This window comes from Leptonychotes weddellii, chromosome 9 (genome assembly GCF_054177405.1).
Source record: "Leptonychotes weddellii isolate Sample4059 chromosome 9, ASM5417740v2, whole genome shotgun sequence".
NCBI lineage: Eukaryota > Metazoa > Chordata > Mammalia > Carnivora > Phocidae > Leptonychotes > Leptonychotes weddellii.
In genome coordinates this window covers 120,404,379-120,420,476 of record NC_138377.1, presented here as the reverse complement: position 1 = coordinate 120,420,476, position 16,098 = coordinate 120,404,379, and the positions used below count along the sequence as shown (strand labels likewise).

At 56.3% G+C, this 16,098-nt stretch overlaps 1 protein-coding gene across 4 annotated transcripts in view; it reads left to right on the top strand.

The window, feature by feature from the left end:
* Positions 1-3,469: 3,469 nt before the first annotated feature.
* NTRK3 (neurotrophic receptor tyrosine kinase 3) overlaps positions 3,470-16,098 on the top strand; it is a 382,724-nt gene continuing 370,095 nt past the window's right edge. Inside the window, exons 1-2 of one of the 4 annotated variants that reach the window (XM_081831657.1) lie at positions 3,471-3,621; positions 3,790-4,367. In XM_081831657.1, the coding sequence (XP_081687783.1) occupies positions 4,120-4,367 (248 nt within the window). In that variant the 5' untranslated portion in view covers positions 3,471-3,621; positions 3,790-4,119. Of the gene's footprint in view, positions 4,368-16,098 lie in introns of all 4 variants that reach the window. The other 3 variants (XR_014148812.1, XM_081831659.1, XM_081831658.1) reach the window with 3 other exon arrangements.

The following is a 16,098-nucleotide window of genomic DNA, read 5'->3' as shown; positions in this document are numbered from 1 at the left end:
GCTGCTTATGTTTGTATGCTCCTGAGTCTCCACTCCCTTCCTCCTTTCCTAGATGGCAAGGAATTCTGGCTTTGGGGATATCTTATAAACAGTCAAGGAGAAATCTCAGGTGCTCACTTAGCTGGAACATGCCTTTGGGATGAGACGTGTTCAGTGTCTCTGGGTGTTGGGAAGGTTGGACCACTGTGCTCTGGGAGGCAGCCTCCACTCCAGCCTGTCTGATGGGGGACCACACCCAAATCTTGGGCTCCTACCTTCTCTAAAGGCAGAAGGTAGGAACCTTCTGTACCAGAAGGCAGCTGCTCAGCTGTAAAGGGTTTCTAAAGCTTTCCTTTCTGTTCAAAACACTTTGCCCACTCCTGCCTCTGATTGATGAGCAAGGGCTGTATTGCTAAGTTCCTTCATTTCTAAGACTGCCCTTGGCAGCAAGACATGGGAGGGATTACCCACGTTGGCAGGATGCTGGGCTGGGTCCTGATCTCTCTAAGACCCCGTGATGGCCGCGGACTGAGAATCATTAAGTGTCAGACATTATTCCTTGTCAATCAGGACATGCTTACCAAGGAGACAAGATACCCCAAATGTTCTGGACCCCTATTAACCAAGAGGACGGTGTGTACAATGGACACCAACTCCTGCTTCCTCAGCTAAATCTGGCCTATCTCTGGGGTTAAGAAGTATTGAAGCAAGAGTGTAATTTTCTGGGCGGGGTGAGCCCCTTTTTGAGCTTGTAGTGAAACTTCCCGAGTCTGTTTTTAACAAGGTGCCTGCACCTGACGTACCCGCTTTCCCCCCGCGTCCCCCGCCCCGTCCGAATAATATTCTGAGAATCCACACAACAGGTCCCTCTTCTTTTCTAAGTCTTTCCAGCCCAGGTCCAGATAGAATCGGAGAATGTTCAAGCTGGAAGGGACTTTGGGAGTCATCTTAGTCCTTCTCAAACTGCAGTGTGCTTATGAATCACCCGGGGAGCTTGTTAAAACAGATATTCTGGTTTAGTAGGTCTGGGGTGGGGCCTGGGAGGCTGCAGATGAACAAGTCTCCAGGTGATATGGATGCTGCTGGTCGGAGGGCCTCACTTTGGAGAATGAGATCCAACCTCCTCATCCCGCAGAGATGAGAGCTGAGGCTTCCGTGATTGGTCTCTGGTCAGAACTAGAACTCTGTTCTCTCCACTCCTAGTCTAGGATCTGCTTTGAAAAGGGCCTCCCTCCTTTTAAGCTGCCACTTCCTGCTCAGGCCCAGAGCTCCAGCATAAACGTAACATCCCATCTTAATCCCATTTTACTGTTAGGATGAAAGGCTTCTTGTCCCATCAGGTACCCCCTTGCTTCACCGTGTGCATTTTTATCATCTCCAAAGGGGTTTTTAAAGTTGTTTTTTTTTTTTTGTTCTGACTTACAGACACCTCCCCTTCTCGGCTGGAAATGTTAAAAATCATGTCTCTCTCTCCCCACAAAAGTGGGCTGGGCATCATTTGGATACAACTATTTTCGTTCCAGGCTGGAGAAATGCTGGGCCCAATCCATTTGGCATTCCCTGCTTTTTGGAATCTCCCCTGGAGTGGTCTGAGAAAAATTCTCTGTCTCTGCTGCCACTTGCCACCTCCTGGGTCAGGCCAACCTTTGACTCTGCCTCAGTCTCCCAGGCTCTCAAATAGGTATTCCCTGGCCACTCTCAGAGGGGCGCTTTAAGGGCAGGGAGGCTCCCAGTGGACGGAGGGTATCAGGGCTTGGCCTGGGGCCAGTAAGAACTGGTTTGCCAGAGTAGGGAGGTCTCCACTCTCTGTCCCCTCCTGCTGGTGGGAGGGCAAAATGCCAGTCTGGCGACCAGGTCATAATGGCAACAAGGGGGTAAAAGTCTCCCCGAGGCCCAGGGAAGGCAGAGAACGTAAGGGGAAATCGCGAAAACTGCCTTTTATAGACATGTTCCTTCCTTTCTCTCTCTCTTTTTCTTCTTCCAAGTTTACTCACAGCGACAGTGCCACTTGCAGGCGCCTGGTCTGTCTGTGGTTGCGCCTGGGGTTGGCGGTTGGCACCCGCATACGCCTTCCCCCATCTTGCCTGCAAGTTGCATGACCTGCATCGGAATCCATGGGGGGGGGGCGGGGGAGAAGCCTTTCAGATGCTGGATGCAGTTGAATTCAGCGCATTCGCTTCCTCGCCTGCCCTCATCCAAGCTCGGGGAGGAGAGCCCTGCTTTCTTCTGCGTGTGAATGCCGTAGTGTGTCTGCTTGCTCCGAATTCCCTAACCCTTTCTTTCCCTTTCCGACAGCGAAGGCTCTGGTTTTCTGAGCAAACAGCTCACACTTGGCATTTTGACGTTTTATTAAAAAAAAAAAAAGAAAGAAAGAAACCCCAAACCCTAGCGAGGCAAAAAGCCGGGACCCTTCTCTTCTCCCGACGGGATCTGAGCTTGCGTCGAAGGCTGCACCTGCTTTGCGCCCCTACCAGGAAGGGGTGCTTGTGTGGGAGGGGAGGAGGGAGGTTCTGCGCCCCCGAATCCGGAGAAAGCAGCCCGCCCGCCCCCTCACCGGGCAGCCACAGCAGCGCACCCGAGAGCCGAGCCCGAGAAGCCGGCCTCTGATGGTGCTGGCCTGCTTGCCAAAAAATGCCCCTTGCATCTCAATTTGCCGGCCGTTTCTCTTTCGCACGCACCGCTCGCCCGGGGCCACCTCGGCGCCCCAGCGCAGCCCCTTCGGCGCTGGCCCTTTCCTTCCCCGCTCCCTGCCTGCCCTAGGCTGAACGCAAAGCCCACCGCCAAGAAGGCGCAGGGGGCACGGGGGCACCAACCCGGCCGTGCCCCGCAGTCCCCTCCCAGCCGAGCCCAGCTCCCGGACTCTCGATTACGGAAATGAGTGTCATTTAGACGGAGGACCGCGCGTCCGCGGCCCCCGTCCCTGGCTTCGGGTGCCTCTCTGCGGTTCTCGTGCGCTCCCGCACCCCCCGTCGCCGTCTTCGAGCTTGTGCCCCCCACCCAGGCTCGGGAGCACTCCCCGGTCATCTCGGCCGCGTCCATTTCACTTCCTCTCGCGGTCCGGATTGCAGCAAAACACCGGGCAGCGCGAGGGCCAAAAAGTGGAAAGGAGAGCGCCTTTCGGCGTCGCGCAGCCAGCTCGCCAACTCCCCCTCCCCAGCCCAGACCCCCCTCAATCCCAACTGCAACTTTTTCCCTTCCGTCTCGGTTTCCCCTTGGCTGCGGCGAGCGGGCGACGGGCCGCGAGGCGTGGAGCGGGCGGGCGGCCGCGCGGCTGCGGGTGGCGGTGCGGGCGAGAGCCGCGAGCCGGAGAGTGGGTGGGTGGGTGGGTGGGGAGGGAGGAGGGGAGAGGACGGGCGGGGAGAGAGTGGGGTGTGGGGAAGGGGAGGGGGAGAGGGAGGGAGGGGGAGATTCCGCTCTCCTGCCGCTCCCAGCCGGGGCGGGGGGCGGGGGGAGGAGGCCACGAGGAGGGAGGGGAGGAGGGAGGGGGAGAGAGGGAGGGAGCCGAGGAAGACGCTCCGAGAACCCGTGCGTTTCGTAAGGCTCTGAGCACTTGTACATTTCTGCAGGCGCGCGGCGAGCCATTCGCGGCGGCTGCTGCAGCTCCGACTGCATCTTCCTCCTCCTCCTTCCCCCGGGCTCCGGGTGTGTGTATGTGTGAGTGAGTGTGTGTGTGTGTGTGTGTTTTGCAGGTGTGTCCGTTTTAATTCTGCCCAGTAGGTGGGACTTGGTGACTTTAGCACCATATTTTCCTTTCCTTTTTTTTTTCTTTTTCTTTTTTGCCTCCCCACCGTCTGTTGCAACCCTGCAAAGTCTCGGAGTCGGAGAGCGCGGCTCGCTTCCCGAGCCCCCGGACCCGGCGAGCCGGCGAGCGCCGAGCCGGCCACCATGCCAGGCAGACCGCGCCACTAGGCGCTCCCCGCGGCTCCCACCCGGCGGCGGCGGCGGCGGCGGCGGCCGCGATGGTTTCAGACGCTGAAGGATTTTGCATCTGATCGCACGGCGTTTCAAAGGCAGAGGCCCCCCCTCCCCCTTTCCCCCTCCCTCGCTGTCTTTGTTTCCTTCCCCCCCAGCTCTCCCCACTCCCCCCACCCCACCCCCCTCTCCTCTCCTCCTCCTCTTTTTTAGAAGCCGCGATCGGAGATGGATGTCTCTCTTTGCCCAGCCAAGTGTAGTTTCTGGCGGATTTTCTTGCTGGGAAGCGTCTGGCTGGACTATGTGGGCTCCGTGCTGGCTTGCCCTGCAAATTGTGTCTGCAGCAAGACTGAGATCAATTGCCGGCGGCCGGACGATGGGAACCTCTTCCCCCTCCTGGAAGGGCAGGATTCAGGGAACAGCAATGGGAACGCCAGCATCAACATCACGGACATCTCAAGGAATATCACTTCTATGTAAGTCGGGCGGCCGCTCCCCAGCCCGCCTCCCCTCTCGCTCCGCGTCTCCCTCTCGCCCGCCCGCGGCCGGGAGCCGGCCCTCCGCCCGCCCCAGCTCGCCGCTGCCCGCCGCCCGCCGCCCGCCGCCCGCCGGGCGCGCGTCAGGCTCGCTGTGGCTCGGGAGATGCTCTCGGGCTGCGTAGTCCAGGTGCTCCGGCCCTAGCAGGCGGGAGCCGGAGCCGCGTGGGTGCCTCTCCCCGCTGGGGACCCCAGCCGGCCCGGGGCGCGTGGGGCCCAGCTCCCGCCCCCGCCCCCCGCCGGGGCTCGGCGCGAGGTTGCGAGCCGGGTTCTTTGCCCCCCAGTAAATAGCAACAGTTTGGCCACGCTCAAGTGGAATAAAGTAGACGAGGTTCGATCCCCGGCAGCGGCGACGGCAGTGACAGCGGTGGCGCTTAGCCGGGAGGGAAGGTGACAGGGACTGCTCGAGATCCAGCCGAGATCGTTAACTATTTCCTTTTGGAAGCAGCAAAACACGCTGACAAGTAAACAAGTTGGGAGCTGGCTGCTCGCGGGGAGACTTTGGACATGTCGAGGCCGTCATGGACGCCTACCTCTTCCCTTTCTCGCCCGCCCTCTCCAACCCCATTTTGGGCATTTCCGAGACACCCCCCCGCCTTTCCCACCCTCATCTGCATCTGGGCGCCTACAGATCCCGTCCTTGTGAGCTTTGATAACTGCGCCGGGAATTCCGAGTCAGGATGGAGAAGGGAGCGCGGGGGGCGGTGGTGGCCTGGCATGGTTTGAGGATGGGGGTTATATGATCTTGCAGATCCGTTTTTGTTTTTTGGGCATTCCAACTCTGACTGGCGTTTGCTGGGTTCTGCCCCGTCTGAGTGAAACCTGTGGTGGCCTGCATTCCCTTCCTTCCCTTGGGTCCGGAGGGGGGATAGAACCATGGCTCAGGAGAAAGAAGAGCTGAGGGTCCAGGGAGGCTGCCCATCTTTCCTTCCACTGACCTCAGGGGGCCAGGTGACCTCCCCCCCATTCTGACATCCAGATAAGGGTGTGAACGGTGCTGGGGTTGTTATCCGCCTGCCGAGGTCCACACCCCTTGGGGACCCTCAAAGTGGGTAGGAAGCCAAGAGAGGGGTTTGCAATGAAGTCCTGGCTGGGGTTTGAGGAAGGCATTTGGGCGGCCGCAAGCTCTGCCGAATCTGCCACTGGCGCTGCTCTCCCAGGCGGCAGCCCTCCCTTTGCCTCAGCAATGGGGCGGCCAGGCTGGGAGGAATTGCAGTTCTGCTCTCGAAAGCCCGCCAGCCCTGTTGGCTTCGTGGAGAGAGCACTCGCATTCTTGCAGCTAACAGTTTGAGGAAGTGTGCAGCTCAGGAGATGTCTCTGACTCCGGGCCCTGGAGACAGGCTTGACCCATATCTGGGCCCTGCCATTCACCTCCTCACTGCCTGCAGTCAGTGGGCCTGAGAGGAGGAGATGAACAGCCAAGGGGGGAGCCAGAGGCTGGCAGGGGTAGACTGGATGGGCCCAACTCTGCCTCTCTGGGCCCTGCAGGCCACAGCATTCCAGCACCCCTGAGGATGGTGGGAGGAGGGTCCTGAGTGTGATCCTCAGGGAAACTCTGGATTGGAAGTGCACCATTGGGCTGTGTGTGTTTGTGTGTGTGTGTGTGGGGGGGGTGGCGTGGGGAGGGGAGAGAGCTTAGCAGTGGGTCCAGGGGCTCAGGAGCTGGATCTGGGGATATCCAGGGGGATTGGTGGGCTAAAGGTTTGAGAGAAGGTCCCTGGTGTGGATCTCTGGGAACCAGTGAGCCTCGATCAGCCTGTTCTCTGCTCCAAGGATGTGTGTATCTGCAGGAAGCCAGTGGGAGGCAGGGATGGCCACAATCACGTAGGCTGTCTGTAGCCAGGCAGTGGTGTCTCTCCTCTGAAGATGATGCTTGGGGAAGCAGTTTGATCAGGGAGAGTTGGGTTGCTCTTTACTGGCAAAGGGTCCAAGATAGAGGGGCTGGGAAGGTGGTTGACGGGAGGGGATGGTGCGGTCTCTTGTCCCCTTTGCCATGGGAGGACCCCAGTGGGACAAATGGGAGGACAGTGGGCAGGGAGTGCATCGGGAGACTGTGTGTCCCCATCCCTGTTTCAGGACTCAGGCTCTTGGCAAGCAGGCAGGACTCCTTTCCTTACATCTACCCCAACACCTAAGAGCCAGGGAACTGGATTCCCACAGGAGCTGCATGGATTGGCAGGTGGGGGAGGAGGGTCAGAGATCATGGGTCTGGTGACCCTTCCTCACTCCATCTTCTCCCCAGTGCCCTGTTAGATCTATGGCTGGTATTGACTGAGCTCCGGGAAGGGCCCAGCCTTCTAGCCTAGAGGTGGAGGACTGTGGAGAGAGGGAGGAGAATCATGCTCATCCTGGGAAGCAGATGTCTCCCATTCCTCTTTTTACTCAAGGGAATGGAGGCTCAGGGTGGCAAAGTAACTTTTCTCGGGGCACATAGCCCCAGTGGTGAGCTAGACTTATGTCTCAGTCTGTCCAACACCAAGGCCCAGGCCCCCATTCTGCGGGATGCCTGTGGAAGCAGGCTGGGAGGAGGGCCTGGAGGGCAGGCAGAAGGAGGAGGGCAGGGAGGAGGCCTGACTTTAGCATGACCTGGGAAGGGGACTTGAGCTGAAGCCCAGACTTTGCAGGAGGAAAGAGTGTTCCTCAGATTTCTGATGCTATCAGAGATAGGGAGTTCAGCGGTCCCCCGGCCTTCCATCAGCCTAAAGCTCTTGCTGGTGTGTGCCTAAGGGTACGACGTGGGCAGACTCTCGGGGAGAGGCTGGGGTGAAGCTGCATTTCCATCAGGCCTCACTAAGGGAACTGGGGGCGGGCTGCAGGGGGCTGGCCTCCATAGACACACCCTCTTGTTTGTGGAGTTGTAGAGCCCTGAGGTCCCTCCCTGGGTGCTTAACCTATCACACCTGACCTTTAAGATGGACAAGAGATTCCCTGTGGTCTTCCAGAGTCGTGTGTGGAGTGGCTCTTGGGTCCCCGGCGGGGGCTGGCTGAGGGCGCCTATGATCAGGGAGGTGGCTGCCCCACCAGCGTCAGGAGGGAATCCGCTGCAAGGCATCAGAGCAGAAGTGTGGGTCTCCCCTCCTCCCCTCCCAAAGGGCTCTCCTTCTGGGCCTCTTTCTGTTCAGGAGGACAGCTCCTTTGCCACTGAAGCTCGTGGCCCATGGTAACCTTACCTAGAAGGGTTCGCACACTGCTGCGCCCAACCAGGCTCTGTCATCACAAAGGTGGAGGCTGGGAGTTGGATCCTCTGTCTAGGTCAAGCCTGCCTGAGGCTGGGTCGGAATGGTGCATACTTTGACTGTCAGAAGATTGAGGGGGAGGAGATGGTTATGGGACTCTGTTCCTTGGGCTGGCTACCTGGATTTCGAAGACCACTGAGCTCTTTGCTGGGACTCTGAGCCTCCAACTGGGTCTCTGCGGGAGCCACCACAGGATCCCTGGTGTTTGCAACTCTCTGGTCCCTTTATGTCCCCAGTCTTCCCTGCAGGCCCTCGCCTGGTTGGGTGAAGGATCATTTGGGCTTTGGCTGCTGTATTGGTTCCTTGATTCTCAGCCTTTCTAAGGATCAAGGGGAGCGCCAGCCTTGACAATTACCCATGGGAGCTGGGATGCAGGCAAGGGTGTGAGCCAGGCCCCAAGGGCAGTATGGAGTTCAGCCAGGCACTGAGCCTAGGCCTGAGGGAAGTAGGCTGAGATGGAGCCCTTTGTGGGGAGATTTGGAAGGGGGAGTGGTTGCAGCTCTGGGGAATGAGGCACTTCCAGGATGAAGGCTGGGGACCCGGGGCTCTGGAAGCCCTGGGATTTTGCCTGGAGGCCCTGGGATTTTGCCTGGAGGCCTGGTCCTCCCTGGCTCCAGAGTCCTCAACCCCAACAAGCCCAGGTCAGTCTTCCCAGGCACACTCTGGGGCTTAGAGCGTCATCTCTGCAGCTCCAGGGACCTGAGTGCAAGGCAGCTTTGGGTAAAAGCAGCCCACCCTGGCCCTCGCTTTGAGAGTGCTTGGGTACTGGTCCCTGGAGGGCTGGTCCTGGAGTCTGGGATGCGACTCAGGGTCCTGCAAGGGGCCAACCAGCCTCCTGCCTGACTGAAGAGGAGCATACTTCTGTGAAGAAGGTGGTGGGGGGAGCTCCCTTGGGATGCTCTCTGTCCTTGCCCTGCCTGTCCCTGCGTGCTGCCTCCTCTTCTCTGACTGTAAGGGTGGACTAGGTCCTTAGCCCAGCTGGCTCTTGGGCGGGAGTGTGGGTGGGCTGTGACCTTCCCTCGGGATGACCTTTGCCAGGATTGTGGCATCTCTCCTGCCACTGGACCCCATTTAGTGGCTTATACTGGGATCACAGACACTGTCTCTGGCCTCGCTTCGGGCCTCCCGTTGACCACAGGGTGGGTAGGAATAGAGAAAGGGATGAGACACATGGGTCCCTCCCCTGGCTCTGCCCCTAACCCGTTGTGAGCCGTAGGAGGGGACTGTAGCCTTTCTGAGCCTGTAAATTCAACTATGAATTGAGGCCGTGGGGCAGTGTCCCTTCCAGCTGGGACTGATGCCATCCCAGAGTGCAGGGAGCACCCCATGGAGGCTCTGTGAGGTCCCAGGAAGAGGACAGGGGTGCTCCCTTCCCTCTCTGGCCAGTGGCCACTGACCGTTTTTCCCTTCGCTTCTTCCCTTCCCACCTCTACCAAACTCTGGGTCACCCAGAAAGTGCCACGCAGTTTGGAGTCAAATGTCACACTTAGGAAGGCACTGGGGCCTGCAGCCTCTCAGAGGCTGGACACCCAGCTTCCTGTGGCTCTCCGTTCACAGGCAGGGAGTAGTCCCTCTGCAAAGCCTCCATGCCTTGCTCCAGCAGGGGCCTCCGCCAGATGGGGGAGGAACACCCTAGAACTTCCATTTCAAGTTATTCTTGTCTAGAAAAGGGAATATTTAGTGTATGGAAGGAAGATATACAAGCATATAACTTAATAAATAGAGAGGAGTGTTCAGGGGTTACAAGATAAAATTTTTATTGCTCAAGCATGCATCATCGTAAAGACTGGTGCCCACTGTTGTTGTGATTGGAAGGGCCTGAGTTTGGGAGGGAGATGGGTTGATGGTAGGAGGGGTGACCCTGAAGCCTGGGCTCCCCGTCTTGGCTCTGCTTCGGGGGTGAGGGGTGGGCTGATGGGGGGCGGGGGGGCAGGGGAAATGAGAGGAGGGATTAGGCTGGGTGGTGGGTGGAAGGGAATCTCAGCACCGGACCAGGATTCCTAAGGCCCCCGAGCCTCCGAGGACCAGGCTAGTTCTCAAAGGACTATACCCCTCCGGTTCTGCTTTTTGTTTCTGTCTAGCAATTCTTTACCTCCTGAACACCCCAGCATTTCCTTCATGCTCTCCAGTTTACAGAGGTTGGGTTTATTTTTGCCACAACTACTTGAAGTGTATAGGCAGGGATGATTAGTCCCATTTTACTGATTAACAAAATGAAGGAAAGGATTGAGTTGTGTGTCTCCCAAAAGGAAAACTCTAGAAGAGTCTTGTGGCTTATGTGGTTCCATTGACTATTCTCTCTGGCCGTCGTCCTGCAGCTAGACACACTATGGCGTCATTTTCATCCAGCAAGTTCTCTTTCTCCCAAGGGGCAGTGTTATGGGAATGGTCCATCTGGGAGGGATTGGAGGATGGCTGAGAGTCCTGGCAGTTGGGTCTAAGCGTGGCCTGAGTGGAGGCCACACTTGCTCCCCAGTCATCTGGGGACCTCTTGCTCCTCTTGCTCTGGGCCACACTTGCTCACCTGTCATCCATCCCCGAAGCCTAGTTGCCTCCACCTGGAGAAACACATTGCCTCTCCAAAGATGAGGACTCTAGTGAAGCCCAAACGGAAGCTCAGTGCCCTGTGGAGCCCTGGGAAGCCCCATGAGGATTCTCCATTTTCTGCCTTCACCCCGTGTGCAAAGCTCACCAGAACTCAGGGCTGGGAGGGACTGCTGCGGGTGTCCCCTCCCTCATGCTCCGCATAAGGGGCCCATGAGGGGCACAGACCAGAGCAGTGACTGGCCTGGGGCCCGAGGGTTTCTGGAAGGCCACTCTTCCCAGGTGGTGGTGTAGGCGTTACCCTCTTCTGCTCCGCCCTGGAGCCCGTCCTGGGCACTCTGTCAAAGCCAGAGCCTTGCCCACGACTCTGTCTCCCTCTGGGGCAATGTTTCCAAATCTGGGGTCCCCAGAGGCAGCAACTATGCAAGGCTGGCAGCCCCAGGGCTCCTTGCAGCCTGTAGCCCACGCCAATTCGAGATTCACTCACAGTGCAGCTTTCTGCTCTGTTCTCTTTACCGGCAGGCCTGGGGAGGCTGTGGGCTCAGCTGGCTTGGGAGCCCAGCCTCTCTCTCCAGCCTCACCTCTGCCTCCCAGCCCCCCATCTGCTTTGTTCCATCAACAGGGTCCCCTGTCTGGGTGATGGGAGATTTCAGGCAGGATGTGTTCCTTAGAATCCTCAAGTGTGGAGAGGACCATAGAAACTGGGTTTCTCCAGCGGGTCCTCTGGGCCTAGCCTCTCCCTAGCTTTGGACCAACCCCTTACCTCTTCTGGGCCTCAGTTTCCTTCTCTCTAAGCTGGGCATAATAATAACTACTTTTTAGCAGCACTCTGAGGGTCGGTGCCCTCTATCATGCCCAGCAAAGAGAAAACTGTCAGTATATGATCGCTAACAGCAGCTAGTTTTTATTGAGCACTTCCTATGTTCTAGACAACTGTTCTAAGCACCTGAGAGGTAACACTTCGTTATGGCCTCACACCAACCCTATCAGAGAAGTACCATTCATTCATTCATTAATGTGAATCCCATTTTACAAGATGGGGTGTGAGTCCAGATACAGAATGTGACTTGCTGAATTTCACGCAGAGCTATCTGACATTTAATATTAAGCTATATTGCCTGGACTCTTTTGATGTCTTCGTAGGCATGCTGATATGTACCGGTAGACACATGCATGCACACAGTCATTCATGAACATGCGACCATCATAATCAGTTAATAAAAAAAAAAAAGGTAGATGTGAAGGTCTAGAAGGGTCCTTTATGTTGTAACATTCCGGTGCTGTGGGTGAACATTGCCCTGGCTGGGGTTGGAGGGGAAGGCAGACGAGATGGTGGGAGCGGTGCTGGCCTCGCAGTCTGGCCGGCCCGGTCATAGACAGGCCTCTCACCATCGGGGCGGCTTTGGGGCTCTCCTCCTGACCTGTTCCCGACAGTGGCCTTCCCCGGGGCCGTGTCTCAGCCACGCCCTCTTCCCAGGCCTCCTTGACCACCCCGTGGTGTCTTGGCCTTTGGTCAGGTCAGCCACCCCAGGAGAGCAGGTACCAGCTGAGACTGGCAGGGATTCAGGAAGCTGGTGGCTGGGTCCCCAGCAGCTCCACTCTGGGCTGAGGCGTGGTTGGCAGGACCGTGTCCCTGACTGCCCATGGCTCTTGAGAGCTTGGATCAGAGAGTGGAGGGCTGGGTGGCTTCTCCCAGAGAGAGCTTTGGGGTTTCAAGACGGCTGGTGGGGGGCACTTGGGTGGCTCAGCTGGTTGAGCGACTGCCTTCGGCTCGGGTCATGATCCTGGAGTCCCGGGATCAAGTCCCACATCGGGCTCCCTGCTCAGCGGGGAGTCTGCTTCTCCCCCTGACCCTTCCCCCCTCTCATGCTCTCTCTCTGTATCTCATTCTCTCTCTCAAATAAATGGATGGAATCTTTAAAAAAAAAAAAAAAGACGGCTGGTGGGTACAGAACAGCAGGAAGGTGTCTGGAGGGCCAAGCAGTGAGAGCTAGAAGCTGGTGTTCAGAGAATCTTCCCTGACTTCTAATTCTTCCTCTTCTCTTGCCTCCTCCTCAGATGAACAGGCTTTCTTCTCCTCCACCCTTCCTTTTGCCTCAGCTCTGCCCCATTGCTCATGGGAGCTCCGTCTGCCTCGCAGGGATGAGCTGTGAGCCTGGGGGATGGCCACAGCTGTCCCCATGGAGAGAGCGGGAGTAGCCACCCAAGGGCTGAGACTGTGGGGTGGGCATTGGTGAAAACACCCCATTTTTGCTGCTGCTTGGCTGGCTAGCTCACCGCATCATAGGACCCCTCTGGTCTGTTTTCCCTTCTGGGAGTTGGGACACATCTGGGAGTTGGCGCCTGGGTCCGTCTGATCAGTGAGTGTGGTGACGTGTTCGATGGGCTATCTAAACATTAGGGTGCCATGTTGATGTTTCCGTTTCTAGACATCTGGAAGTGTTTTTGAGTTAGGAAGCAGATCAAGACTTTGAACCATAAATCTCTGATCTGGAAAGGGGCTCAGATATAATTGGGGTCCAACCTAGTTTTGCCAAGGAAGAACGTGGGGCTCAAGAGAGGGGGATGGGCTTGACTCAATCACCCACTGCGTGCTGGCACAGAGCCCTGCCTCCCCAGCTGGTGTGACTTCCTTTCCCCACCCTCTGTGAGCGAGCGGCTGCTGTGGGGCTGAGGGATTTGGGCTCTTTCAGAGGCGGCGGAAGGAACCTTGTGTCTCCTGCAAAGATAGCGAGAGTGAAGGGAGCAATCTTCGACTCGCAGTCCCAGTCCGTCTGCCTCCCACAGTGAACTGGGCTGTGTGTGTGCATCTGGGGGTGTCTTTGCGCACGCACAAGTGCATCTCTTCTGTGTGCTGGGCACATCACGTCTGAGGTCTTGGTAAACAAGCCCTAAAGCCTTTGGCTTCCTGCCTGCCAAGTTCGTCTGCATATAGACCCCCCATGGCCACCAGAGGGCAGTGCTGCGCATGAGATGGTTGGAGGCTGGTGTTTGCCTTCGCGAGCAGGCGCTGAGGATGGGGCACGAGCCTGGTGGGATGTGCCCTAGCCGACCTGGCTCTCAGAGCCGCTCCTGAGCCAGGGATGAGCAGGGGGGTCAGCTGTCCCCCAGGCGGGGCCTCTCTCTGCAGAGCTGGTCCTGCCTTTATCATATCTGCGGCCCAGCCATGGTCGTCTCCCGGACCTGAGCTTCCCAGGAGGTGGCTGGGAGAGGGCGCTGGGTGGACAGGAGTGAGTCAGCAGCATCGGGGATCAGCATATCTGTACGGGGGGAAATGGAGATGAATGAATGGGACATAGCCCCTGCCCAGGAAGATCAGTCCTGATGTGGACACAGAGAAGTTGATAGGCAGTTGGTTATGCTGTGGGGTTAGTGTCACGTGAGTAATTGAGCTTTATGAACTCCCTCCGGCCATTTGATATACTGGCCCAAGTGTGGGGGCATCTCTCACTTCTCCCTGCCCCCCCTTCCCCTCATGGGAGCTTGGGAATCTCTTAGATACCAGGTAGCTGCTCAGTCAATACCAGGTCCTGATATTTACCAGAGGGGAGAGCGTGGTGCTGTCTCTTAAGCTCTCCCGACCCTGTCTGTCCCTCAGAGATAGCCATCTAAATTGGTGGGTATGAGAGTGCCTTGCAAATTAGGGTCATGGGCCCTGCCTGGACCAGCTAGTTTGGACTCTTTTCTTTCTGTGAATACTTTGGCTCTTTTATGTCTGTTCCTGTATTTGAGCAGGTGCTGTCTTGTTCCACATGCTAGTTGGTCCATAAATGAGCCCCGTCCTGCTAACATGGTTGTCAACTTTGGAGATGGGGTCTTCTGCTTTTGTGGTGGGTGTTGAGCTCATGGAGTCAGGTCCTGCGACTCTGTCCCCAGGGCCATCCCACGGCTGCCAGACCCAGGGTTGCAGGCGGGACCCCCTCTGTTGTGGTCAGTTTCTTCCTTCCTTCCTTCCTTCCTTGCTTTCTTTCTTCTTTCTTTTTTTCCTTCTTTTCTTTCTTTCTCTCTTTTTTAAAAGATTTTATTTATTTATTTGAGAGAGAGAGCAGGAGGGAGTGGGAGAGAGAATCTGAAGCAGACTCTGCACTGAGCACAAAGCCAGATGCAGGGCTCGATCCCACGACTGTGAGATCATGACCTGAGCTGAAAACAAGAGTCGGACGCTTAACTGACTGCACCCCCTAGGCAGCCCCCCGCCATCCCAACCTGCTTGTTTCTGACACTTTTTTTTGAGGCTGAAGAGCAGGGATGAAGCTAACATTTCTGGCCCTCCTGCAGGACTGGAGGTCATTTGTATACACAACCTTGTTTATGGATGGCACCTACTCAATGAAGCTTGAGATCATGACTCTGCCTCTTACCAGCTCTGTGACCTTGGGCTGGCTACTTTTTAAAAAAATTTTAAAAAAGATTTTATTTATTTATTTGATAGAGAGCGAGAGAAAGCACAAGCAGGGGGAGGCGCAGAGGGAGAGGGGGAAGTAGGCTCCCTGCTCAGCAGGGACCCCGATGTGGGGCTCCATCCCAGGACCCCCAGATCATGACCTGAGCCGAAGGCAGACGCTTAAAGGACTGAGCCACCCAGGCACCCCAGGCTCACTACTTTTTTGATCCTCAGTTTGCTCATCTGAAAAACGGCGGTAATACTAATAATGCAGGGTTATTGGCAGATTTCATGAGAGAGAGTGTGTGTGTGTTTTCTCTCATTTTCTTCCTCCACTCCAGAACTTCTTCCCCACAAGCATACATACTTTCTATGGCTCTCATCTGTTCTTCCCGCTTCCAGTCTTTCCTCCTTCTAGCTCATCAGACTCACCCTAACAGATTAAGCCTCTAATCCAGGGCCTTCTGTTGGAACAATTCTGATGCCCAAGATTTCCAATGGTTTTTTTGTCTGAGAGGCAGCTCTGTGTCGTCGGGAGAATAGTGGGTTCTTTGGCCAGACAGCCTTCAGTTTAAATGCTGGCTTTACCCGTGTGTGAGCTTACCCAAATTACTTAACTTCTCTGAGCCTCAGATTCCTTATCTGAAAAATCAGGCTAACTGTATCCATCTTTGTAGAGTAGTTGTCAGGATTAAATGAGATTATAGTAAGTGCCTGGCTTATGATGGGTACACAGAGGCCAAATTGGCATGGTGTAATGGGAGTCTTACAGAGGTGATGGACAGTGGCCCTTCAGGGTCCTCGAAGCATGGGATTAGGGGAAGTTACACGAGGGGAACCAGCAGTACCTGGGCCAAAGCTGAGGGAGATAAGAGAAGGACCAAGATGGTGTCTATTTGGAAAAAAAAATAAAAAAACTTAAAAGGGCTAAGGCACATGTCTGCCAAAGAACAGAGAGATATTTATGGTTCCCACTGATAGACTCAGTTGGGAGACCAAGTGGCAGAGGGTCCCAGGTACTCTGGACATGCGGAATTTCTATGCAGACTAATTCAGGAGCACCCAGTCCCTTGCAGACTTGGTCCCATGTAGTTTTACTGCTATTCTTGCCCTAGGTAGCTTCTGTTTACTAGATGATCCCCTTCTGGGCTACTGTAATTGACTAAGCCTGTCAGCTGCAGATGGGGCTCAGGGACCAGCCCTGGGAGAAAGAATTTAGGAATCCAGGGGGAAGGAGGTGACCTCTGAGTCCTCCAGTCCACCCTTAAGGGCCTCCCATTCACATTCATTCCAGTTCCACGTTAAGCCACAAGAGGGCACTAGACCATGATGTCTGCAGGGAGGGAGGCGCTATTTAGCCTGCCCTGTTGGGAATGTGCCTTTGATCAAAGCTGCATGTGGTTTTCTCCCAGGGGCCAACATCTCTGAGGGTCACTGCAAAACAGTTTGATTCAATTAGAGCCCATAGCTCGGAATCTGATGTCTCAAGGGAGGCTAAATTGTGTAG